The sequence below is a fragment of the Oryctolagus cuniculus genome, chromosome 7 (genome assembly GCF_051225735.1).
Source record: "Oryctolagus cuniculus isolate XC-2025 breed Fujian yellow rabbit chromosome 7, ASM5122573v1, whole genome shotgun sequence".
Classification (NCBI taxonomy): domain Eukaryota; kingdom Metazoa; phylum Chordata; class Mammalia; order Lagomorpha; family Leporidae; genus Oryctolagus; species Oryctolagus cuniculus.
Window position 1 is genome coordinate 128798087 of NC_142873.1, and position 25655 is coordinate 128823741.

General features: G+C 50.0%; 1 protein-coding gene across 3 annotated transcripts; it reads right to left on the minus strand.

The window, feature by feature from the left end:
• Nucleotides 1–1626: 1626 nt before the first annotated feature.
• Nucleotides 1627–23315, minus strand: KIF2C (kinesin family member 2C). Of its 3 annotated transcripts, XM_002715148.6 has the most exons (21): nt 23036–23315; nt 21719–21813; nt 18414–18515; nt 18205–18253; nt 14688–14810; nt 13176–13298; nt 11869–11969; nt 9849–9944; nt 9133–9187; nt 8887–9049; nt 7658–7748; nt 6733–6796; nt 6562–6653; nt 5722–5864; nt 4776–4980; nt 4557–4667; nt 3890–3957; nt 3442–3547; nt 3239–3352; nt 2209–2332; nt 1627–2065 (listed from the first exon to the last, which is right to left on the minus strand). In XM_002715148.6, the coding sequence occupies exons 1-21, from the start codon at nt 23103–23105 to the stop codon at nt 1983–1985; spliced, it is 2178 nt and encodes a 725-aa protein (XP_002715194.3). In that variant the 5' UTR covers nt 23106–23315; the 3' UTR covers nt 1627–1982. The 3 variants fall into 3 exon arrangements, with proteins under 3 accessions (XP_002715194.3, XP_008263578.3, XP_089156913.1); XM_008265356.5 differs by lacking the exon at nt 13176–13298 and having other exon boundaries at nt 23036–23257; XM_089300787.1 differs by lacking the exon at nt 21719–21813 and having other exon boundaries at nt 23036–23174.
• Between the last annotated feature and the right edge of the window lie 2340 nt (nt 23316–25655).

Genomic DNA, 25655 nt, shown 5'->3' on the forward strand with positions numbered 1-25655 from the left:
CTGGTATAGCAGTTACATTGCTTGGGACACCTGTCTCTTACCAAAGGTCTTGGGTTTGAATTGTCTAAGCTTCCAATTCCAGCTTTTGCTAAGGTGCATCCTGAGAGAGTGATGATGGTTCAAGGACTTGCATTCCTGCCACGTGAGACCTGGATTGAGTTTCCAGCTCCTGGCTTTGCCTGGGCAGAATCCTATACTGGAGTGCTAGTTCAAGTCCTAGGTGCTCCACTTCTGATCCAGCTCTCTCTTTATGCACCTGGAAAAGCAGAAGATGGCCCAGTGCTTGGGTCCCTGCACCCATGTGAGAGACCAGGATGGGGGTCCAAACTCCTGGCTTTCGCTTGACAGTTGCAGAAAATTTGGGGAGCAAATTAGTGAATGGAAGATTGCTCTGTCTGCCTCTCTGTCACTGTTTTCAAATAAAACAAATCTTAACAAAACTCAAGCAGGGAGACTAATTAGGGACTATGTAGCATTTTGGCTAAGAGGTGGTCAGGGCAGGGTGGTGGCATTCTTTAATCCTAACTGTGGATTGATAGCTTCATTTTACAGAAGGGGGCGGGATTGGGTTTTGGAAGCTTTTTAAATTTAAGGTTTATTCATTTATTTGAAAGGCAGAAATATATAGAGAGAAGGAGAAAGAATCTTCCACCCACTGGTTCACTCCCCAAATGGCCAAAATGGCCAGGACTAGGCCAGGCCAAAGTCAGGAGCCAAGAGCTTCTTCTGGGTCTCCCATTTGGGTACAAGTGCACAAGGACTTGGGCCATCTTTCTGGAAGGTTTTTTAAGGTCACAGAGATGGTGTCATTTGTCAAGCTTTTGACTAGGCCAAATTTCTCAATCCAGAAATTCAAATGTAATGGCTCCTGAAACTAGTAATTCTCTCACCAGGAGGTAGACTGTCCTTGTTTCACAAAGGAAGCATCAGGCTGAGGGCCAGAACCTGGTGCGCTGACCCCCATGTTCCCTGGAGTTTCGGCGGTAGCGCCCCTGCCCATATCCCTGACTGAAGCCTCCTGACCAGGCACTTGATTCCATGGCTCCTAGCCTTGAAACTAGTGGTCTCATTACCATTCAGTACTTCCTATTCTGTACTTGGAATGTGGAGTCTTCCGGTTTGTAAACTGCCCCTGCCCTGTGCTTGGCTCAGACAACTCGCCAAACTTTTCATTTTTTGAGATCAAATTGGTGTGGTCCTTCAGATCCTTGTCTGTCCAGCAAGTCAAGTGCTTTCTTGTTAGTTAGTGTTCCCACAGAATCCTTCAACCTGTCTTGAGTAGACTCTAATAGGCAGAGGGCCATCTCCTTTTTATAGTCCCTTTCTCTAGGAAAGGGCCCAGAGCCTCCTGAGTGTCTAATCAAACAGAGGAACATGTCAGAGTGGAGGCTTCAGCCTGTCACTGAAACTGCAGGGGTAGTACTGAGCCAGCACTGCCCAGAGGTCACGCTGCGGTCCTGTCCTGTGTCCCAGAAGGCTCAGACACATCCTAGACCCTCCCCCTACACCACTCAAAAGGCTGATTTTTTTTTCTTGCTTTATTGTGAGACACATGAATAAACACACAAAACAGCAGGGATCCTCTCGGGCCTTAAAAATAGCAAGGAAGGAGGAAGTCCCAGAAACTTTTTGTTATTATTTTTTTTTCAGTTAGAAGACATAAGAGCCTGGACCAAGAGTGTGGAAAGCAGGTCGGCGTCAGCAGAGCTGAACCCCAGCTCCTTCTCTGTCCCCAGGGAGCCCGCCCCCACACGCAACACACAGCAAGTAACTAGGGTGTCCTCCTTGCTTGCCCCCTTAGGGGACAACTGAGGAAACAGAAAGTAGCATCCGGTGTCACTCTGACCCCTCCCCAGCTGCCCTGGGACCTGTGCCCCCATACTTGGCATTTACTGACACCCATCCCAGCTCAGACCTGGCCAACCCACCGGTGCCCAGAGTTTGCCGAGGAGGGTGTGAAACAGATCTTTTATTTGCAGTTGTCACTGGGGCCGTTTCTTGCTGCTTATCTGTCTGCTGGCCTGCTCTTCCAGCTGCATGGCCACACGCAAAGCCTTGATGACATCTGGAAGGAAGGGGCAGTGAGACACATGGGGTTAGCGGAGTCCCAGAGGCCCCCATTCACTCAGAGCAGAGCTGCCACCACCACTTTGCCTGGGAGCCACAGAGGCCACCATGGTCCGCTGGCACCCATCCAGCCGCACCCACCTCGCAGAGCCGAGAAGTGCTTGGCTTGCTGGGCCAGGGCAGATTCCGCTTTGTTCACAAAAGTCTCCAGGTCATAGTCTGGCTGCTCGGTCATCTCGGAGAGCTCAAGCCAGCCTGGTCCTTGCTGCAACGACACAGGAAAGACCCTACCAACTCAGACACAACCAAGCGACTTCTGCACATCATTCTTGAGGCTGTACATGCAACACAGATGCCTGCACAAGATGCCACCCCTCAAGGGTCAGCGTTGTGGCATAGCGGATAAAGCAGCTCCACTTCTGACCCAGCACCCTGCTGATGAGCCTGGCAAAGTAGCCAGAGGATGATGCAAGTACTTGGGCCCCTGCACCCACACGGGAGACCTGAAGAAGCTCCAAGCTTCAGCTGTGTGGACATTTGGGGAGTGAGCCAGCAGGTGGAAGATCTTTCAAACTAATTAATCCATCTTAAAAAAAAAAAAAAAAAAAAAAAAAAAGCCACTCCTCTGTCCACAGCCCATATCCTGCCTCCTCCTGCCCCTCTCTCCTGGGAAATCCTCAGCATGATCCATACTCTTCCTATTCAACTTGTCTCTAACCCCTATGTTGAATGAATGGCATTGTTGTTCTTCATGCCCAAGCCTGAAATCTGAGTGGCAGCTCTATTCTTTCACCTTGCTTGATATCAAAACCTGCCAATTCCATTCCCTAAATAGTTCTTGGGTCTTATCCCATGGCCAAGCACACATGGTCTAGGCACCAACATTTCTCTGGGATTCTTCCCAACTATTTCCTTACTTCTTCCACCTTTGCTCTTCCTTTCTAGTCCCCAAACCAGGACCCACACTGAGGCCACAGGAATGCATCCAAAGCTCTGACACAACCGTGTCACCACTCTGCCAAACTTCCTCCAATGGCTTCTCCTCTCAGTAATGAAGTCTGGGCACTTGGCATAAACTGCATAGGCCCTGCTGACCTTGCCACAGCGCTGACACTCGAGGGCTGTGCCAGGGTAGATCCCCAGCCCCTCTCCCAAGAGGGCCACCTCCCACCTGTGTGATTTCCTTGAGCTCTTCCACCGCCCTCTCTTCCAGCTCCCTGATCTGAGTCATGGCTTCATTAAAGCTGGACATCTGGGAAGACAGTTCATCCTCTTCACTGAAGAACTAAGGGAGCCAAGAGAAAGACAGTGTGGCCCAGTCCCCACCTCTGCAGGCCCCATTTCTGTCTTGCCTGTCCCCGCCCTGCCCCTTACGTTGCTTGCAATCCGGGCCCCCTTAGAGCTGGCTTCCATCTCTTCTGTTTCCATCTGAGTTAGCTTCTCTCCGCTGGGCCCACTGTGGGGACTCAGTTCCTTGACCCTGAGGAAACAACAGCTCTGGGACCCCACAGCAGCTCCCTGGCACCCACCACAGGAAGGCAGCCCTACCCGGGATATAAGGGGGTGGAGGAGCACCTTTGCCTTCAGCCAGGGAGAAGCCGTGTAAAGATGAAGCCGGTCTGGTTAAGAAACAGACATGGCTGACTCACCAAGGCCCAGGGAGGAAGGGACAGACCTGGCATCATGGCTGAAATCCCAAGCCTCGGATTTCTGAGTCACAGGACACAGCTGACACTGAGGTCCCCAAGCCTTCCCCCTTCCAGCATTGCCATTCCCTTCCCCGATGCCAGCCCCCATCCTACCTGGCTATAGGTACTAGTACCTGTCTGCATATCGGAGTGTGTTTAAAGTATATTCACAGGAGCTTATGCCCGGTGAGATCATGGCAATCTGCCAAAGAGGGAAAGGATGGTTAGAGGCTGAAGATCCCAGGGTGAGGGCACTAGACACCCTGCGCCCAGAGCGGCTGCCGAGACCCACAGTTAGATGAGAGCACTCAACAGCACCCAGGCTGTGCATACCCAGCTGGTAGGGAGGCTGTTCCCTGGAGGGAAGGGAGGGTAGACCTCACCTTGAAGGGTTTGGGGATAAAATGGGTGGAGGATGAAAAATCATTCAAAGCTGGAACCTCACGCTTTGGTCCGTTTTCTAGGCTGAAACCCAGTGAGCCTGAGGGAAGCCATGCAAGACAGGGCTTGGCTCTCCTGCTTACTTGGAGGCTTCTGAATTCTGAAACTCCCTTCTCACTAGGTAAGAGAGGAATGACCCCCACACCACCGCCACCAAGAGCTGCACCTACACTCAGTAAAGGAGGTAGATCCTTTCCTTCACACGTGGGTGGGCAATGAGGTGGGTGCTGAAGTCAGGTTAGAGCCTGGACTCCCCAGGCAGCCAGGTGCTGAGCCTCCTGCCCACGGACAGAACGAAATGTCTCTTTGGAAAGCAACTGTTTCCTCCTGCACCATCACCTCCAAAGCTACTGCACTCACCATGCAAGTCCTTGAGTTTTCCCCGATAAAGGAGTCCCTGAGCACCTGCGTCAGCTTGCTCTCGCGGAACGGGGTATGAGCCTTGTTCTGTCCCAGGGCCCTGATGCACTCCTGTGGAGTGAGAGCAGCAACAAGTGAGGTCCCTTCTTTCCTCCTGTGTAACCGCTCCCTCCCTTCCAGCAGAACTCCAAGGTAGCCCCTGCACGCTCATTCCACTACCTTCAGGGCCAGGAGACTCTTGTTAATTTCCGCACCCTCCATGCGGGTCTGCCGGTCAGCGCTAGAAGTGTCAGCACCTCGCTCATTCCCTGCCAGATCCACCAAAGAGAATTTGCCATGCATTCTCCCTTTGGCTCGAAGAAGAATCTGGAAGCAGGCATGGGACCGGGAGGAGTTGGAGTTGGCAAATGTCTGCCCAGAGGTCCTATAGCAAGAGGGCAAAGAAAGGCTATGAGCTTTTGGGGTCACCAGGCACCCCAGAGTCCAGGCCACCTCAGTCTCTGGTGAGGGAGGGACCTGGCAGGACGCTAAGAAGTCCGAAGTTCCTGTCCCGGACTTCACGCCGCTCTGCTTGGGCAGCAGCTCTCCCTCCAGACTAATCTGGCCTAACACATTTTCTTGACAGCCAGAATGGATTCAGTGTGAGGGCCTTGACCAGACCGGGGGTTCGTGTGAACTTGCAGAAGGAAAGCAGTGTCCTGTGTCACACAGAGGACACGCAGGGAAGGGGAGGGGCTGTAATGAACCATCTGGTAAAGCTGACGGCCCTGCAGGGGACAGCACTCCTCCAGGGCCTCCGCAGCTGCTCAGCACCACTGTGGGCCATGCCTAAGGCCTTGATGGCGGTGTTCCCTACTTCTCATAGAGGAGTTATGGCTCCATTACTTCCAGCCAGGAACAGACCTAGAGCTCCTAACTTCCACCCCAAAGGGATGAGAGAACAAGGAAAAACCCAGAGAAGTCAGGAAACATGCCTCCAAGGTAACAGCCTGCAAACGAAGCCTGCTTTGGTAAGATTAAAGCACTCTCAGTTCTGATGAGCCCTGGCCTTTATAGCCTTTACCAAGCTGGGGGGAAGCCACACTGTAGAAGCAGAAATGGGCTCAGGGCTAGCCTGCCACCTGAACCATGCGTGATCTGGCCTGTCCTCCTCCAGTGCTCTGACCTGCAGGTGCTGCCCATGTCGATCATCCTGATGACATCATCAGCGGAGTTGACCAGGTGCTCCTGCAGCCCCACCACCTGCACCTGTTGCTTGCCATCTTCCAGCACACGCAGTTTGGCCTTCTTGTTGAGCAAGTCGAACAACTGTGCCAGACAGGAAGCAGGAGGCTGAGACCATAGTCACCCTACCCAACTCCTCCCTCCTACAGAGCCCGTGGCAGCTGGACAAGGACAGAGAGAACCCAAGCTGACAGATCCCAGTCCAGCAGAGCGCATCTGCTTGGATCTGAACCAAGCTGCCTTGGTTTGAAGCAGCTCTGCTACACTATCAGCTGTGCCAGCTTCGGCAAGTTATTTAACCACTCCAGCCTTGTTTCTCATCCGTGAAGTTGAGACCACAAAGTGCTTCAGATAGTGCTTAGCATACGGTACCTTAATATGATAAATATTAGCTACTTTTAATACTCAAATCTTGCTCTAGGAAAAACAACTCTGCAAAAACCAACACACTGTTAGGAAGGAGAGAGAGATGTATAGGAGAGGAAGGGGCAATTAGGAGAATTAATAAGTACAATCAGGGAAGCAGGTGACGGAGAAGGTGGGTCAAGGGATGATGGTGCACCCAGGCAAACCCCCATCTGAGAGGGAGCCCTGAGGAGTCGTCCTACTATTCCTGTTGATGAAACTATCCGATAAAATCCTCTACTCATGCAGGGCAGGTGGTCCATCAGAAGTTTGACAGCTAACAGGTTGTTGGGCTTCTACCAACTTCTAGCAGAATTCAAGGTTTTAGAAAGTCAGAAACCCCAACAGCATAAACAAGGAGCTCCTTGCCAGCCACCTTTCCATTGTAGATCTCAAAGAATGTCACATAGACTTCCAGGCCCAGGTTTCGGTAGCGAGGCTGATTCTTCAGCAGGAAGACATCTCGGGCTGAGAGAGAGTGAGCCTGGATAAGTAAACAACCTGCCTTTCTGTGCCCAACCCCAGTGCGACAGAACGCAATACCTACAGGCCATGGCGTAGATCCCTTTCGATGCATTCTGGGCTTTACCAGCTAGGTCTCCACCCATAGTCTGCAAAAGGAAGGGGGAAAAGACCCTTGAGGGAACAGGCGCTCAGTGCAGCAGTTAATACGCTGACTGGGACACCAACATTCCATTATCAGAGTAAGCAGGTTCAAGTCCTGGGAGGTTCTAGCTTCCTGCTAATACACAACCTTGGTGGCAGCAGATCATGGCCTAAGGGCTTGGGTACCTGCCACCCACTTGAGAGAGCAAGTTTAAATAAGTTCCTAGGTCTCAGGGCCAACATCGTGGCATAGTAGGTTAAGGTGCTGCCTTTGATGCCAGCATCCCATAAGGGTGCCAGTTTGAGTCCTGCCTGCTCTGCTTCCAATCCAGCTCCCTGCTAATGGCCTGGGAAAAGGAACAAAAGATGGCCCAAGTGTTTGGGTCCCTGCCACCTATGTGGGAGACCTGGAAGAAGCTCCTGGCTCTGGATTGGCCTAGCTCTGGTCATTGCAGTCATCTGGGGAGTGAACCAGTGGATGGAAGATCTCTCTGATCTCTGTCTCTCTCCCTCTCTCTGTGTAACTCTTTCAAATAAATAAATAAGTATTTAAGTTCCTAGCTCTTGGCTGTTCTGGGCATTTGGTGAATAAACCAGCAAATGGAAGTCTCTCTCTGCCTTTGTCACACACACACACACACAAGGCCCTTGGTTCAGGCCAGAATTTACTGGTTTCACTGCAACAGTGAGACACACTGTTACAAGCCAGGAGGAGGCTGGATTTAGATCGACCTCAGCCCACCCCGCATCTGCTGTGGTGAGAGCATATGGAGCATCCGCACTGAATTTCTGGAAGCAGCTCCCTGTCCTCCAGGCCCAGTGCTGCACCACAGGAAGGCTCTCCCCGTCCAGCCCTGAATACTCACATGTGTCTTGCCACTTCCTGTCTGGCCATATGCAAAGCAAGTTGCTTTTCCCCCTTCAAAAATTGTCTGTACCAGTGGCCTTGCTGTGAATCTAGGAGGAAGGATGCAGAGGAGGGTGAGAGTATTTGTGGAGCCACCCCTCAGTATCTGCACGGGATTGATTTCAGGACCCCTACCCCACAACCCGATGCCAAAATTCAGTTACTCAAATTCTTGTATAAAACGCCATAGTATTTACATATAACCTATGCATATCCTCTCCTATTCTGCAGCTCATCTATATTTCATAATACCTAACACAATGTAAACTTTATATAAGGAGTTGTCACACTGTATAGCTTAGGAAGCAGTGACAAAGGGGGAAAACCTGTGCATGTTGAATACAGATACATTTTTTCCTGAATATTTTTGACCCATGGTTGGTTGAAGTCATGGATCCAGAACTTATCAATACAAGGGCCAGTGTTGTGGTGCAGGTTAAACCAGCACTTGTGAGACAGGCATCCTACATTGGAGTGCCAGTTCTAGTTCCAGCTCCTCTGCTTCCAGTCCAGCTTTCTACTAATGTACCTGGGAAGGCAGAGGAAGATGGCCCAAGTACTTGAGTCCCTATCACCCATGTGATAGACCCAGATGGAGTTCCTGGCTCCTGGCTTCAGCCTGGCAGTCATGAGCCAGATGTGGCCTATGCCTAGTGTGTCAAACTCTGCTCCAGAACTTTCTGTGATGATTGGACAGTAGCCACTGTGCTGTCCAATAGTAGCCACTGCCACATGTGGCAACTGACCAACTGAAATATGGGCAGTATAAATAAGGCACTGGAATTTGAATTTAAGTTTTATTTAGATTTATTTAAATAGTCATATGAGTCTAGTGTGTGTCTGAGCAGAGCTGAGGTTCCCTGAACCTATTAAGTCCAATGGGAATAGGGGTAGCTGGTTTAGACACCAGGAGGACCCTTGGAGCCTGTGCAGCCCAGCCTCAAATTGTACTGGATAATACCTCACTCGTGATCCATTCACTAAAGCTGCAGAAAGGGATGTGACAAGTACAAAATGGGGCTGTCCTGGGGCTAGAAGCCAGAGCTTCTAGCACTGACCCCAGAGAACACGAGAGGCCAGCAAGGGGTTTCAACTCCAGGGTGTCTGTGCATAGTGTTACCAAAGTATCCTGCATCTAAAAGTGAAAAGTGTCAGCGAAGGACACAAGGAGAAAAAAAAAAGACTAACCTGTAGACAACTTCATTTGAAACTGTTTCATCAAATGCAAAGTCAAAGCAGAATGCTTGGTTCTCCAGATACTTTGTTAAGTCCACTTTTAATCTGGGTTCGTGTACCAAGACAAGACACTTGCTAGGAACGGAAATCACATCAATTTCCTTCTTGGCCAATTCTGCAGAAAGAGAATTTTAGGAGGGGCTTGCCGGACGCAGAGGGACTCACGTGACAGCATCTTTCTGACAACTGCTTCCCTACCTTGTTTATTCAGCGGGCGTTTCCTAACGCAGACACATATCCTGTGCTCTTCAATCTGCAGGGGGAGAGGAGGCCATGAGCCAGCAGAGGGCAGAGCAGAACCAAAAGCAAGCTTGTTCGTGATAGTCGGCTATGCATTTTATGAAGAACTAGGAGAGAGGAGCTCACAGGTGATGGAAATGCTAGTCACTGTGATGAGACCAGTACATGCTGTATAAGTATCCTGATACCACACGGTGCCCATAAATATGTACAATTAGTATATGCTAATGGAAGTATATAAAACCTTCATGGGATGTAAAAAATATTAGAGTTCTCAAAATTTTTAGAAAGAGCAAGTTTGTCCAGACGCCCTCCTCTCTAACCCCTCATCTAGCCATTACGGGTCAAGATCTAACACTAGTACCCTTGCCTCTCCCATTAGCTACTCTCGAGGACGAGGTATCACTCATTATTTTCCTAGTTTCCCCACTCTGTTATCTATAGGAGGTCTCAGAACTACTTTCATGGTCATTAGTAAAAATCTAGCCAACCTCATGTAGTAGGCAGGGAGTACAGTTCAAGCCCTCCCTTCTGGGCCTCATGAGCTCCAGCCTTCAAAAAATTCACAAGTGAGTGAAGACTCCTGGACTTCATTCCTGTAAAGGTAAGTTTCCTGCCCCTCAGTTGGATACCTACGCAGGGAAGAGAGGTACAAGTCCTTTGAATTTACTTACAGGATCGGTCACAGTAAGTGGATGACATTCCAAAGTAGCCCGAAATTCTTTAATCATCCGGGCAAATTCCCAGTTTGGAAAGCTGGTGTCGTACTCCTGTTGGAGACAATAGCAAAACAGGGCAGACTGTTAAGCTGTAAGTGCTCTTAGGCCTCAGTGCAGCAACAACAGCTCTTGAGCAACTTCATGACTAACAAAGCTGCCACCTGGCTCTGGGCTGAGCGGCCAGGTACAAAGCCCTGGGGACCAGAGTTTGGCAGGAGGCCCAGGCATGCACCAAACCACCCTGAAAGTGGACTAGGGCTGCTCTTCACATCCTAGGAGGCACAGCAACAGGCAGGATACCCTCAGAGCAATTAACCCAACTAAGGGGACTCCACTGCCTTCTTCCCCCTGCCACTGCGCATATTCACCACTTTGGCGAAGGTGGAGGAAAGCGGAAAACTACCCAGCACCCCTCTGGTCATGGAACCATGTGATGGGCTTGCTCACAGGACAATCAGCATTAGATATTCCTCATCTGAGGGCTTCAGAAAAATTTTTGACTATAGTATTTGTTCCTGAATCCTGATGAGAAACCAGTTAAACTTTTTGGATATCAGAATTGGAGCCTTAGAAATGCCAGGGCCCAGGGCCAGCATTGTGGCATAGCAGGTAAAGCTGCCACCTGCAACTCTGGCATCCCACATGGGCACCAGTTCAAGTCCTGACTGCTGCTCCACTTTTGATCCAGTTCCCTGCTAATGGTCTGCGGAAGTGGAAAATGGCTCAAGTGCTTGGGAATGTGCACTCACATGGGAGACCTGGATGAAGCTCCTGGCTCCTGGCTTCAGCTTGATTCTGCCCTGGCCATTGCAGCTATCTGGGGAATAAACCAGTGGATGGAGGCTCTGTCTCTCTCTCTCTGTATAACTCTTCCAAATAAATAAATATTTAAATATATAAATACATTTAAATAATGAATATACCTAAATTTAAATAAATAAATAAATGCTGAGTCCCAGGGTATTTGGCATAGTAGTTTATTTATTTATTTTCAAAGATTTATTTATTTATGTGAAAAGCAGAGTTATGGGGGTAGGGGAGACAGAGAGATCTTCCATCTGCTGGTTCATCCCCAGATGGCTGCAATGGCTGGAGCTGAGCTAATCTGAAGCCAGGAGCCAGGAGCTTCTTCCAGGTCTCCCACGTGGGTGCAGGGGCCCAAGTACTCGGGCCATTTTCCACTGCTTTCCCAAGTGTATTAGTAGGGAGCTGGATCAGAAGTGGAGCAGCTGGGACACAAACCAGTCCATACAGAACAAACCAGGACTGCAGGTGGTGGCTTTAATCCCTATGCCACAGAGCAAGACCCTTATTTATTTATTTTTAAAGATTTATTTATTAATTTGAAAGGCAGAGTAACAGAGAGGAAGAGATACACAGAGATCTCCCATCTGCTGGTTCACTTCTCAAATGCCAACAGTTAGGGCTGGACCAGGCTGATGCCAGGGGCCAGGAACTCCTTCTGGGTCTCCCATGTGGGCTGCAGGGTACCAAGCACTTCAGCCATCACCTCCCAGGATGCATCAGCAGGATAGTCAGAATAGTCAGAATGTAAACCAGCACCCTGATATAGGATGCGTAGCTGGTACAGTGGTTTAGGTTGCTGCTTGGGATGCCCACATACCATGCTGGAGTGCCTAGTTTGAGTCCTGGTTACTCTGCTTCTGATCCAGTTTCCTGCTAAACGCAAATCCTGGGAAGAAGGTGATGGCTCAAGGACTTGGGTCTCTGCCACCCATGAGAGATGCTTTCAGCCTGGCCCAGACCAGGCTGTTGTGGGCATTTAGGGAGTGAACTGGTAGATCTACGATCTATTTCTCTGCCTTTCAAATAAAATGAAATAAGTTCAAAACTTAAAAAATAACAACAAAAGAATGAAATGCTGAAGCCCAGTTGTGTCTCTGCTGCCCGTAAGATTTTTAGCTAAGAATGTATGTCTTATAACCCCCCTGCTTTAGCTTCCCAAGAAAGGTACCTGTGCCCGCTTTATTCTCATTTCAGAGTTCTGGGCCCTCTTCTCTTCTCGCTTGTTCTTCATTCTTTCCATTTCCTTCACAAGACATGATTTCCGTCGAACTAGAGAGGAAAGAAAAGGAAGCTCACTCTTACCTGTCTAGGCCAGCCTGACGTCTCTGCTGTGACCGAGTGCTGGGGCTTTAGCAGCGACAGGCCTATTCTAGATCCTCGAGTGCAAGGAGAAGAAGTAACAGATGTGACTTCTGGATGAATGAATCCGCATGGTAATATCTTGGCTACTGTGAAGTCAGAGCAGTGACAGCAGCACTCCAGTTTTTTTTTTTTTTTTTTTTGACAGGCAGAGTGGACAGTGAGAGAGAGAGACAGAGAGAAAGGTCTTCCTTTACCATTGGTTCACCCTCCAACGGCCGCCGCGGCCGGCGCGCTGCGGCCGGTGCACCGCGCTGATCTGATGGCAGGAGCCAGGAGCCAGGTGCTTTTCCTGGTCTCCCATGGGGTGCAGGGCCCAAGCACCTGGGCCATCCTCCACTGCACTCCCTGGCCACAGCAGAGAGCTGGCCTGGAAGAGGGGCAACCGGGAAAGAATCCGGCGCCCCAACAGGGACTAGAACCCGGTGTGCCGGCGCCGCTAGGCGGAGGATTAGCCTAGTGAGCCGCGGCGGCGGCCCAGCACTCCAGTTCTAACCCAAGCTCTTGCTATGTTTCTGTGGCTATTTTTTCAATAATCAAAAAGAGACGAAGGTGGGCATTTGGTCTAGTGGTTAAGACATTAGTTGATACCTGTGTCCCAAATTGAATGCTTAGGATTGATAGCCGGCTCTGGCTCCTGATTCTAGCTTCCTATTCAAGCAGACAGATCCTGGGAGGCACTAGTGATGACTCAAGTGGTTGGATTCCTGCCACCCAGATGGGAGACCTGTATTGAGTTCCCTGCTCCTGGCTTCAATATCCACGCTCCTGAGTCACAGTGGGCATTTGAGGAGTGAACAGTGGAGAGGAGCTTTCTCTTTTTCTGTCTCTCAAATAAACAGAAATTTAGAAGACAAAAAACAGGTGAGAAGGCACCTGTTTGGTTTTGATAGTCATTCTCAGTTGTTCCTCAGGTGACAGCCAAGACTTTAGCTGTGACAACACTGCAACTGCATCTGACAGCTCCTGCCCAATCTTTTACCCCTTGAGAAAGACTGATTCCACAGGTACAGGAAACTGTGTCCCCATGTGACAAACAGGGTTTGAACTCAGGCACAGAATGGTAGCCACCTGTCCTGCCTTGGGACAGCACAGCAGGCAGCTCAGTGTGTCTACCTGGGTTCACAGTGTTTGCAGAGGAGCTGCCTCGGTTGGAATGCACTTGCTCTTCCACCTCCTCGCTGACCATCGTCAATGGTATTTCCGCCACTGCAGGGCAGGAAGGCCTAGGGGGGCCAGCTGTGGGGGAACAAGAATCAGTGGAGAAGCAAGCAGATACACTGCAGCTGTCCTCATCTGACCCTGGTGGGTGCTGGGCCAGGAAAACCACTGCCTCAGCAGGGGTTCAGGCGCTTAAGAGTACAGGCAAGGCCTGAGCCTTCCCCTCACTGCAACCCACACCCCAGACCCGACTGTCCTGTCTGCAAGGGCTGGCTCCGCGGGTCAAAGTATCACAAAGGGTGTGAGAACACCTCAGAATGGGCTTTGCCATGAAGGGAAAAGGCCTTTAAGGGCCTGAACTCTTTAGACTTGACCCAAGCAGGGGCTCTCAGCCCAGGCAGGCCTTTCCACCCCTCCTACTGAACAGCCAGGCCTTTCTAACTTCTGCAAAGCCTCAGGAACCCAGGTGGTTAACAGATTGAAAAGCCAGGGCTTATAGGAAACCTGGGCAACAACTAATCACACTGACTCAACGCAGAAAGTACAATCCACAATGCTTCATTAATTCCTCTTCCATTTACCTACATCCTATTAGATGAATTTGATACATGTAAAGTATGATGATTATGCATCTTATAAAATCTGCAACTACTTTACATATCTACCAAAAACTGATAAACACTTAAAAATATTTTTTAAATTCCACTTATATAAAGCACACAAAAACAAAAACCTAATTTATGTTATTAGAGTTGGGACTGTACATACCCTTGGGACAGTCATTTACTGGAAACATGCCTGCAGGTAACTGGGAATGCTTTTTTTTTTTTTTTTTTTTTTTTTTTTGACAGGCAGAGTGGACAGTGAGAGAGAGAGACAGAGAGAGAAAGGTCTTCCTTTGCCACTGGTTCACCCTCCAATGGCCGCCGCTGCAGCCGGCGCACCGTGCTGATCCTGGCAGGAGCCAGGAGCCAGGTGCTTTTTCCTGGTCTCCCATGGGGTGCAGGGCCCAAGCACCTGGGCCATCCTCCACTGCACTCCCTGGCCATAGCAGAGAGCTGGCCTGGAAGAAGGGCAACCGGGACAGAATCCGGCGCCCCAACCGGGACTAGAACCCGGTGTGCCGGCGCCGCAAGGTGGAGGATTAGCCTATTGAGCCACGGCGCCGGCTCATTGGGAATGCTTTGATCTGGGTGTTAGTTACATGGGTGTGTTCAGTTTGTGAAAACTCGCTGATCTATGTTCTCAGTGATATGTGTATATATACATATACATATGCACACGCACGTGTGTGTAAAATCTCAATTAAGTATTTAAGGAGTAAAATGAGATGATTTCCAAGAAAGGAAGCAGTGCTGGTACAGCAGAGGAGTAGAGGAATCCTACGGCATTCTAGCACAGGGGCAGGGCAAAGTGTGAGGAGCCTGCTCCAGGGTCTCAATCAGGGACAGCACATTCACTACTCACCAGGTGCTGAAAACTGCTTGCGAGAGTTTGCAGACACAGGAAGCTCCACTTCCATGTCATTCTCCTGAGCGGCGATGCACACCTCTGAGACAGTGGACATGCGAGTGGAGCGGCTCCGCAGACCTGGAGAAGGAGGCCGACATGCAATCACTGTGGCTGTGGCCAGAAGGGGGAGTTAGGGGCCAACCTTTAAGGCTCTGCACACAGTGAGATGGGTCCTGGCCATGAGGAAAGGGGCCCACCGACTTCCCATCCTTCTTCCCAAGGAAAGTAAATATTTACAAAGAACAAGTCCCTGTAACTCTTAAACTTAATTTTCCATATTCTGAAAATCTAGGAGCCCTTGAGGGCAGATAGAAGCATCTGCCTTGGGTACACGGATGGACCTGAGATCACTTCTGAACAGATCTATTCCAAGACTTTTGAAAAAGCATTTTTAAGCTGAACATTAGCAATACCTACCACTGTATAAACCACACTCCCATTCCTCAAAGCAGTATTATACAGTAAATATCTGTATTCCTGTCTCATGCACAAGACAGTAAGTTTCAGAATCATGAAATAACTTGTCTAAATGTCACTCAACTAGTAAGTGCCAGAGTCAGGATGTGAACCCAGGGCTGTCAGATTACAAAGTCTAGGCTTTTCCCACTGCTTCAGGATGCTCCAGACCCGAGTCCCAGCATTAGAAATCCCTGGGATCAGCTGCTATGATTTTCTGCAAACTTAAAAACACGGCTTAACTGAAACAAACAACTTAGTTATACTTGAATTCTTATTAATTTTACAAGTCTAATAACAGAGGAACAATGTGTCACTTATAAAATATATCATTATAGGCCGGCGCCGCGGCTCACTAGGCTAATCCTCCGCCTTGCGGCGCAGGCACACCAGGTTCTAGTCCCGGTCGAGGCGCCGGATTCTGTCCCGGTTGCCCCTCTTCCAGGCCAGCTCTCTGCTGTGGCCAGGGAGTGCAGTGGAGGATGGCCCAAGTGCTTGGGCCCTGCACCCCATGGGAGACCAGGAGAAGCACCTGGCTCCTGCCATCGGATCAGTGCGGTGCGCCGGCCGCGGCGGCCATTGGAGGGTGAACCAATGGCAAAAGGAAGACCTTTCTCTCTGTCTCTCTCTCTCACTGTCCACTCTGCCTGTCAAAAAAGAAAAAAAAAGAAAAAGAAAAAAAATATATATATCATTATAAATTTCTGTTTGAAAACAGAACCTGTGGTATCATACAGGCAAACATTAACTTGTCCTGAATTTCTAAGTGTTATAGGTTTAGACCAATGGCTCTGTATAGATGGTCCCCAACTTGCAATGGTTCAACATGATTTTTCAACTTAACAATGACGTGAAAACAATACACATTCATTAGAAGTTGAATTTTGATCTTTCCCAGGTTAGCAATAGTGATATGATATTCTTTTACAATGCTGGCCAGTGGCAGGGAGCCCAAGCTCCCAGCTGTGTAACCATGAGGGTAAACAACTGAGACCTCATAGTGTATTGTACTGTGAAACCACGGTGCTCCATAGGTTAGGTGGATTAAATGCACTTTCGTTTTTTAAAGATGTATTTGAAAGGTAGTTACAGGGCTGGTGCTGTGGCATAGTGGCCTAAAGCCTCTACCTGTAGTGCCAGCATCCCACATAATATTTAAGCCATCTTCTGCTTTCCCAGGCCATAGCAGAGAGCTGGAATGAAAGAGGAGCAGCTGAGAGACAAGTCCTCCAACTGCTTGCTCACTCCCCAATCGGCCGCTACGGCCGGAGCTGTGCAGACCCGAAGCTAGGAGACAGGAGCTTCCTCTGGATCTTCCCATGTGGGTGCAGGGGCCCAAGGACCTGGGCCATCTTCCACTGCTTTCCCAAGCCATAGCAGAGCGCTGGATTAGAAGTGGAGCAGCCGGGTCTCGACCCTGTGCCCATATGGGATGCTGGCACTGCAGGCGGCAGCTTTATCTGCTACGCCACAGCACCAGCCCCAAGGAAATGGATTATTACAATGTTCCTATTTCTCAAATGATTTGTGTTGACTAATCTGTATATAATTTTTTTCCCATTAAAAGGAGTTATGTGGAGTGGACATTTGGTACAGTGGTTAAGATGTCACATCCCATATTGAGTACTTGGGTTTGAGTCCCTGCTCTGATTCCGAACCAGTTTCCTGCTAATATGCATCTTGGGAGGCCGGAGAGAATGGCTAAAGTACTCTGGTCCTTGCTACTCATATAGGAGGTTCAGATGAAATTCTGGATTCCTGGTTCTGGCCTGGCCTAGCCCTGGCTTTTGTGAGCATTTAGGAAATGAGTCAGCACATGGAAGATTTCTGTCTCTTATCTCTCTGTTGCTCTTTCAAATAAATAAAAATAAATTTAAAACACTTGGGACTAGCATTGTGGTGCAGTGGGTTGAGCCACTGCTTTTGACACCAGCATCCCATAAGAGTGCCAGTTCAACTCTCCACAGCTCTGCTTTTGGACCCAACTTCCTGCTAATGTGCCTGGGAAGGAAACCTGGGAAGGTCCCAAGTATTGGGACCTCTGCCACCCATCTGGAAGAACAGGATGTAGTTCCTGGCTCCTGGCTTCAGCCTGGCTGTTCAAGTCATCTGGGGCACAAATTAGCAGATGGAAGATCTCTCTGTGTTGCTCTACCTTTCAAATTAAAAAAAAAAAAAAGAAAGAGAGCTGCGGCTGCGGCAATATCTCTTGGGGATATGCACATGGAATGGGACTGCTGCCATTTCATCTCTCGAACAGGCCCTGAAGAAGCAATCAGCAATAGGGGGTCAGCACCACACCACCCAGACTCTTGCAATGGTGCCATCTTCCACCCAGGGTCCTCAGAACCTAACACTCCAGACCTGTATTCTCTGGATCCCTGAAGTAGCTGGATCATGTCGGGCAATGACAACTGTGAACTGGGCTATGCATAGGCTCACTGGCCTGCAAGGCACTGTGGGCTTTTTCTTGGGCAGTTCGTGCCTTTAGCCGCCCTCTATAGGCACAGTCTATCACAGTCACAGGTTTGGGCTGAGTGCTTCTGTATAGTAAGTCCAACCTTCTCTTAAGATTCTTAAGAGGCATTGCTGTTATTCTCCTGTCCCGCCTCCATATCACCATCACCTGGCTTCTAAATGGCCCAGACTTAACACCTGCTTTCTGCAGCCTCACTCTAAGGCGTACTGTCCCCCTGAGGAAGTTAGGCCCTAGGTAGGTGAGCTCGCCAGTGGCTGATTCCCACTCTCCCAAGCATCAAGCTCTGGATTCTACAGGAAAGGCTTCTAGGCCAGCTAGCAAACTTCCCAGAACACCAGTTCCCTTAGAAGTTGGCCCAACAGCTATAGGTTGGATTCTCCCTGAGAAAGACGCTGGGAACACAGGACAGAACTCTGTTCACACAGAAACCACCTGGGAGAGTGAACAACGAATCTGCTCCACATTTCCAACTCTAAGCCACAGGAGCTTTATTCCTGCTACAAACTGCATGACAATAACAAGTAGAAATCCACGTACCTTCTTTTGGAGCAGGAATTTTGGAGTTGACTGATCTGCGTTTTTGTTTCTGGAAAACAAAACAATATATGTCTCATTGATTTTTAAAGGCATTTCCTGAGCCAATGTGCTGTGCTGAAGACCCAGGCAGGCCCAGAGAATAAATCAGCAAAGAACCAATATGTGAAGTGAATCCTCTGGGCACTGGCTGCAGCCAGATGTGACACTACCTGGACTGTTACATTTTCCTGCAGGGGCAGATTGTCCTTCGGGTGTAAGGGAAGAAGCTGTAAGAGTTCTGGGTTTATTGCAGCCACATCATCAAAATCAATCTGCAATGAGAAAGTAAAAGCCTCAGTGAAACAACACAGCTTGTTCAATCCAAACACATCTCCACAACCAAGGAGAATCCCTAGAACCAGACTCGACCAACTTCAAGTTCCATTAAGCACTAATAACTATAAATAAACGGTTACTCCTTAGAAATGGTTTACCATCTAGATGGATATAGGTTTCTGATTTCCAAGCCAACGGGAGATGTCAGTAATGAAAATGAGGTGGAGAGGAAGGCAGACAGGCAGGCACTCTGGTAGTCCACGGTAGATCCAGGCCACTTGGCTCCCCTACTGTTCTGTTGGGCAGTGGGATCCTGCAGGGCACAGTCCCCTAACTGGCTGACACAGAGCAGGAAACAAGTCGTAACTGTCTGATGATGATAGTCAAAATGGAGGGCCCGGCCCTTCAGGATCTTATGGGCAGGGACAAGTTCCCGACAGCTGCTACCTAACCTAAGCCTACCTACATTTTCTACTGGGCCCAGAAACACAGCTTTCTGCTCATGCCTTATTTCCTGTTTATGCCTGCAATGAGGTCACAATTCCAGGTTTACATCATCAGAGTCCTGCAACCCTCTGGGAACCACTCAGACTTCACCAGTGTAACTTCACAGCAGGTTCAAACACACCAAAATTAGTCCCAACTTGGTCTGTTTACCTTTCAAAACGTAACAGAGGTTGAGTATGCACTCCAGGAGGAGGCTTTTACCTCCTGTATATGCAGCCTGTATTCATTAACTGGTCTCTTCAGTTACCAGCACAGCTAAGAGTATTGTGCAAGGGGGAGATATTCAAAGACAGATAAAGACATCTATCACTGGGGCCATCATGACACCAACATCCTATATGAATGTTGCTTCAAGATCCGGATGTTCCACTTCTGATCCAGGTCCCTGCTAATGCACCTGGGAAAGCAGGGGAAGATGATCCAAGTACTTGGGCCCCTGCCAACCACTTGGGAGACCCAGATGGAGTTCCAGGCTCCTGGCTTTGGCCAGCCCAGCCCTGCTCATTGCAGTCATCTGGGGAATGAAGCAGCGACAGAAGACTTCTTTCTCTCTCTCTGTAACTTTTTGGACAGCGACGGACACTCAGTATACATACCTCCCCCACTTCCAAACTCCAAACTCCAGAGACATAAACGACTCACGAGACCAGGGTTCTCGCCCTTATTCTGATATCATCTGGTTCTCAGGTTGAGGAATAAGGGAGAGCATCTTAAGAAGGGGGAACATGAGTTGTGAGTGTAAAGACAGCAAGGCAGGGTGGTGAGCTGTCCCATCTGCCAGGTTCAGGACACTTTGGAAGAGTGTATGGTACAAAAAAACAAAAAAAGGTGGATGGGATCAGATTTTTTTTTTTTTAATTTTTTGACAGGCAGAGTGGACAGTGAGAGAGAGACAGAGAGAAAGGTCTTCCTTTTGCCGTTGGTTCACCCTCCAATGGCTGCCGCGGCTGGCGTGCTGCGGCTGGCGCACCGCGCTGATCCGATGGCAGGAGCCAGGTACTTCTCCTGGTCTCCCATGCGGGTGCAGGGCCCAAGTACTTGGGCCATCCTCTACTGCACTCCCTGGCCACAGCAGAGAGCTGGCCTGGAAGAGGGGCAACCAGGACAGAATCCAGCGCCCCGACTGGGACTAGAACCCGGTGTGCCGGCGCCGCAAGGCAGAGGATTAGCCTAGTGAGCCGCGGCACCGGCCGGGATCAGATTTTGAAAGGGCTCTGAGGGGGCCAGTGTTGTGGCACAGGTCAATCCCATATGGCATCCCATTTGGGCGTTAGTTCAAGTCCCAGCTGCTCCTCTTCTGATCCAGCTCTCTGCCATGGCCTGGGATAGCAGAAGATGGCCCAAGTGCTTGGGCCCCTACACCCACATGGGAGACCTGGAGGATGCTCCTGGCTCCTGGCTTCAGATTGGCTCAGCTCCGGCCATTGCAGCAATCTGGGGAGTGAACCAATGGATGGAAGACCTCTCTCTCTCTCTCTCTCCTTCTCACTGTCTGTAACTCCACCTCTCAAATAAATTAATACATTCTTGAAAAGCAGGGTGGGGGAGGAGGGCTCTGAATGCCCTGCTAAGATTAGACTATTTTCCCAAAGGCAATATTTAAGCTAGGGTGAGACACAATAGGAAATACATTCCTAAACAAACAACAAAAACAAAGAAGTCACAAGGCACTGTGAAGAGCTTGTTTAAAGAATTTTGGGAACAGATCATGGAAAGCATTCACTCCTTGTATTTCTGAGCTATGCCACCTGCACACCTACCACAGGCATTATGCTCAGCAAGTCCTTACATGTGCTGTCTCCTTAGGCTCTGTGAAAGACGGTTCAAGACTCTTATTCACCCCTGTATTCCTGGCACACAACATACTGTCTAGCATTTTGGAACCAGTCCAAAAGGATTTAAGTAAGTTCTCCTAGCAGCCCTAATAGGTAGACATTACCATCTTTGCTTTATAGATGAGGAGACACTTTCTAAGAGAGGCAGAGCATGCCTGCGAACACACAAACAGCTGCACGAGAATCCAGGCTTTAACAGTGACATTTTCACCACACCACAATGTCTCTAGAACATCAATGCTTGTCACAGCTCTCCTCTCTTCAAATTCCTCCCAGGGCTCCCCACTGTTTTCAGAAGAAAATCTAATATCTTAGTGTCGGAGAGAAAGGTCCTCTAGGTTCCTTCTGTACCTGTTTTGCTGAGCCAAGCATCCTGAGCCTTCCACTGCCCACAGCCTTCTTCACCCACAGTCCCCGCAGGTGCCATCTTGCTGCTTCAGCTAAGCTTTCACGGCCCAGAAACCCAGCCCGCCCTCAGCGAGCTCCCAGCTCCGAGCCGCTCTAGCACTACTCATCGGCACCATTCCTCATGACCTGACTTCTGTTCGCTGTTTCACAAACTGAGCTACTGATTTCACTCTCCGGATGATACCACGGGCAGTGTGCATTCAGAACCGAGCGTGGGTGAACGCGGTTTTTGGATTCTGTGCAGCCTGCGCTCTGTGAATACATCAGAATCTTCTGACTGCTTCAGTTTAGAGCAGGCTTCACTAAACAAAATCCCAGTGCACGCAAGGAGGGCTGTTTTTCAGATTAGGGAAGACACGCAGCATCAGAAATTGGGCTCTCAGAGGTTCTTCCACAGATTCTTTACACAGGAAGATATTAACTGTGGTAGACGTAATCATCACACCTACCTCTTTGCCCTTTGTGGTACCTCCTTCTGTCCACTCCACTGAAATGCAAGATTTCTCCAAGCTCACAGTCCTTATGACGGCACTGTGTATCAAGCCTAAAACACAGAAAGACCAGAGTCACCCGCCTGCTTCCTAACGGCTTCATTTTAAGGATCGTACAGACTCCCAATGTTAACTTGGACAAAGAGGCAGCTGAATTTTTTTCTTTTTTAAGCACCAAGAGACAAATCTGGGACTTCACCCTTAGACATCTCACAGTGAGGTAGGCAGGAAACAGGTCTTTAAATGAGTTGCATGGGATAAGGCTTCACTCCCACTCAAAAAGAGAACCCTCAGGGTACAGGCATTTAGGCTCGCAGGTCAGATGTCTGCGCACTACATCAGAGTACCTGGCTTTATTTATTTTTTATTGACAGGCAGAGTGGACAGTGAGAGAGTGAGAGAGACAGAGAGAAAAGTCTTCCGTTGCCGTTGGTTCACCCTCCAATGACCGCAGCGGCCGGCGCACCGCGCTGACCCGATGGCAGGAGCCAGGTGCTTCTCCTGGTCTCCCATGGGGTGCAGGGCCCAAGCACCTGGGCCATCCTCCACTGCACTCCCGGGCCACAGCAGAGAGCTGGCCTAGAAGAGGGGCAACTGGGACAGAACCCGGCTCCCCGACTGGGACTAGAACCCGGTGTGCCGGCGCCGCAAGGCGGAGGATTAGCCTAGTGAGCCGCGGCGCCGGCCACGAAAGAGTTTCTGATCAACGTGAGAGTCAATTCAGTCATGCGAACTGCGCTGAACACAACACTGAGGATCCGGACATCTCCGACCACTCTCCTAAAATCAGGAAGATTGCACCTGTCTGAGCCGCAGCAGCTGCGTAGCCGCAAGAGCACCGCATTACACGCTTCCCAAGAGCAAGGATCTTGTCCGTCTTGTTGATTCTGAACACCACTGCCTGACACACTGCAACTCACCAACTTCTGTCGGAGTAGAGGGGCCACAGAACCGATATCCCCAAAAAAGCGCGGAAGTTTCAGGGGAGAATTCTGGAAGGGAACTACATCTAATTTCAGCCCTAATTTAATTTCCCTGGCAGGTCCAATGACCACGGAGAAGCTCCGCCCACTCCCGGAGTGCAGGGACCCCAAACCAGCACAGAGGTTTCTACCCTTACGTAGGGAAGACCGACTGCCAGTGTAGAAACTCCGACCCTGCATTTGCGGGGAAAATTCCCAACAGCGTCTCGGGGCCCTGCCGTTTGAGAGCAGGGTAGTAATTTCAGTCCTCTCTGTTCATAGCTCCCCATGGCCTCGGGACCCAGCCCCTCACCATTACTGCGTTGGATCTTGATGGTGAGACCGGGAAACAGGCGCGCCGGAAGCGATGACTCCATGGGCATTCGGAGGTCCTCCAGGAAGAAAAATGCGAAATGCCAAGAAATCACAACTCTGCTAAACCTCCGAATTCGCAAACCGCCGTAGTTTAAACCCCGCGCGCCAGCGTCCCTGATGACGTCACATGCTGCGCCAGCCTCGCTTCCGCCAGTCAGCGGTGCCCTGCGGGGCCTTGTGGGATATGTAGTTCCCAGCCCGTTTGCCGGCGCTCGGGACAGCCTGTTCGTCTAGCCACACCCGCGAGCGCTGTGCCTGCCGGGAATTTTGCCGGAAGTTGGCGTGAAAGCGCTGTTCTTGCAATGAGTACCGCGCCCGTGCCTCTCTGACGGGTGTGTAGTGCTCGGTGTTTGAGAGTGAGGGCTCCGTACCCTACAGCCATGGTTCAGATCCTGGCTTGTTCAGTTGCTAATTCAGGCTCTGCTAATGCGCCTAGGAAAGCAGAAGACGGCCCATGTATTTGGGTGCCTGCCACCCCATGGGAGACCAGAATGCAGATCCTGGCTTCAACCTGGTCCCAAACTGGCCGTTGCAACCATTTGGGGAATGCACCGCTAGATGGAAGATCTCTCTCTCTCTCTCACTTTGCCTTTCAAATAAATAAATAAATCTTTTAAAAAGTTATGGGAGATCATTGGTTTATTGGACTCCTGCTCTAGGCACCAGTGGCCAAACCAGAATTGAGTCACTTATGCTGAAGTTCAGTCACTATGCTGAAATTAAGTTGTTTATCTGACTTCCTAGAAATCGGGAGGGTGAGAGATGAGATAAGAGCCAAATCCCATGACAAGCCAGCTCTCCCTGTCATGATAAGTGACTTTCAAGGTTAACACTCACAGTGAAAGTAAGTTTGAAACAACCAATCTGGTTTTTGTTCTAATTCTGCTTTCCTCAGCCTTCTCTGAGGGTAAAAACCAACCTCCCAGGGCAAGCATTTGGTCTGACAAGCCCCTGGGTGGAACCTCTGCATCCAATTACTGAGTGCCTGGGTTCACATCCCAGCTCCGCTCCGGCTTCCAGCTGCCTGCTAATGCACGCCCTATTGGCAGCAGGTGATGGCTCAGTTAGTGAGGTCCTGGCCACCTATGTGGAAGACCTGGATGGGGTTTCCCGCTCCTTGGCTTTGGCCTGACCCAGTACTAGCTCTCGCTGGCATTTGGAGAGGGAACCTGCAGATGGGAACTCTCTTTCTGTCTCTGTTTGCCTCAAAGAAGAAAGAAAACCAGTCTCCTCGCTTAGCTCAGTGCAACAACTCATTCTGTTTTATGGAAATAAAGTGTTGCCTGATTCTAGAATCACAAGTAAAAGACAATTGAGGTCTTTGTATTTTAAAAAGATGCATTTATTTTACTTGAAAGGCAGTCACACAGAGAGAGGGAAAGGCAGAGTGATATCTTCCATTCGCTGGTTCACTCCCCAAATGGCCCTAATGGCCAGAGCTGGGCTGGTCCGAAGCCAGGAGCTTCCTCCAGGTCTCCCATGTGGGTGGCAGGGGCTCATGCTCTTCAGCTGCTTTCCCAGACACATTAGCAGGGAGCTGGATCAGAAGTGGAGCAGCCAGAGCTCGAACCAATGCCTTTATGGGATGCTGGTGCCACAAGTAGTGGCTTAACCTTCCATGCCTTAATATTAGCCCTTCAATTGAGAGCTTTAAATTTCTTGTAATTTGGTCTGCTAACACAAATAAATTGCAAATTGTGGTCAGCAGTCTGTGGAAACTGAGAGCTAGAATAATGAGAAAAATGGTGGAACCAATTTTACTTTTTTTTTCTTTTATTTATTTATTTAATTAATTTATTTTTTTTGACAGGCAGAGTGGACAGTGAGAGAGAGAGACAGAGAGAAAGGTCTTCCTTTGCCGTTGGTTCACCCTCCAATGGCCGCCACGGCCGGCGCACTGAGGCCAGCGCACCGCGCTGATCCGATGGCAGGAGCCAGGAGCCAGGTGCTTCTCCTGGTCTCCCATGGGGTGCAGGGCCCAAGCACTTGGGCCATCCTCCACTGCACTCCCTGGCCACAGCAGAGAGCTGGCCTGGAAGAGGGGCAACCGGGACAGAATCCGGCGCCCCGACCGGGACTAGAACCCTGTGTGCCGGCGCCGCTAGGCGGAGGATTAGCCTAGTGAGCCGCGGCGCCGGCCTATTTATTTATTTATTTATTTATTTTGACAGGCAGAGTGGACAGTGAGAGAGAGACAGAGAAAGGTCTTCCTTTTGCCATTGGTTCACCCTCCAATGGCCACCGCGGCAGGCGCGCTGCTGCCGGCGCACCGGGCTGATCCGATGGCAGGAGCCAGGTGCTTCTCCTGGTCTCCCATGGGGTGCAGGGCCCAAGCACTTGGGCCATCCTCCACTGCACTCCCGGGCCACAGCAGAGAGCTGGCCTGGAAGAGGGGCAACCGGAACAGAATCCGGCGCCCTGACCGGGACTAGAACCCGGTGTGCTGGCGCCGCAAGGCGGAGGATTAGCCTATTGAGCTGTGGCACCGGCCCCAATTTTATTATTTTTTTAAAAATTGTGTTTTAAAATTTTTATTTGGCCGGCGCCACGGCTCACTT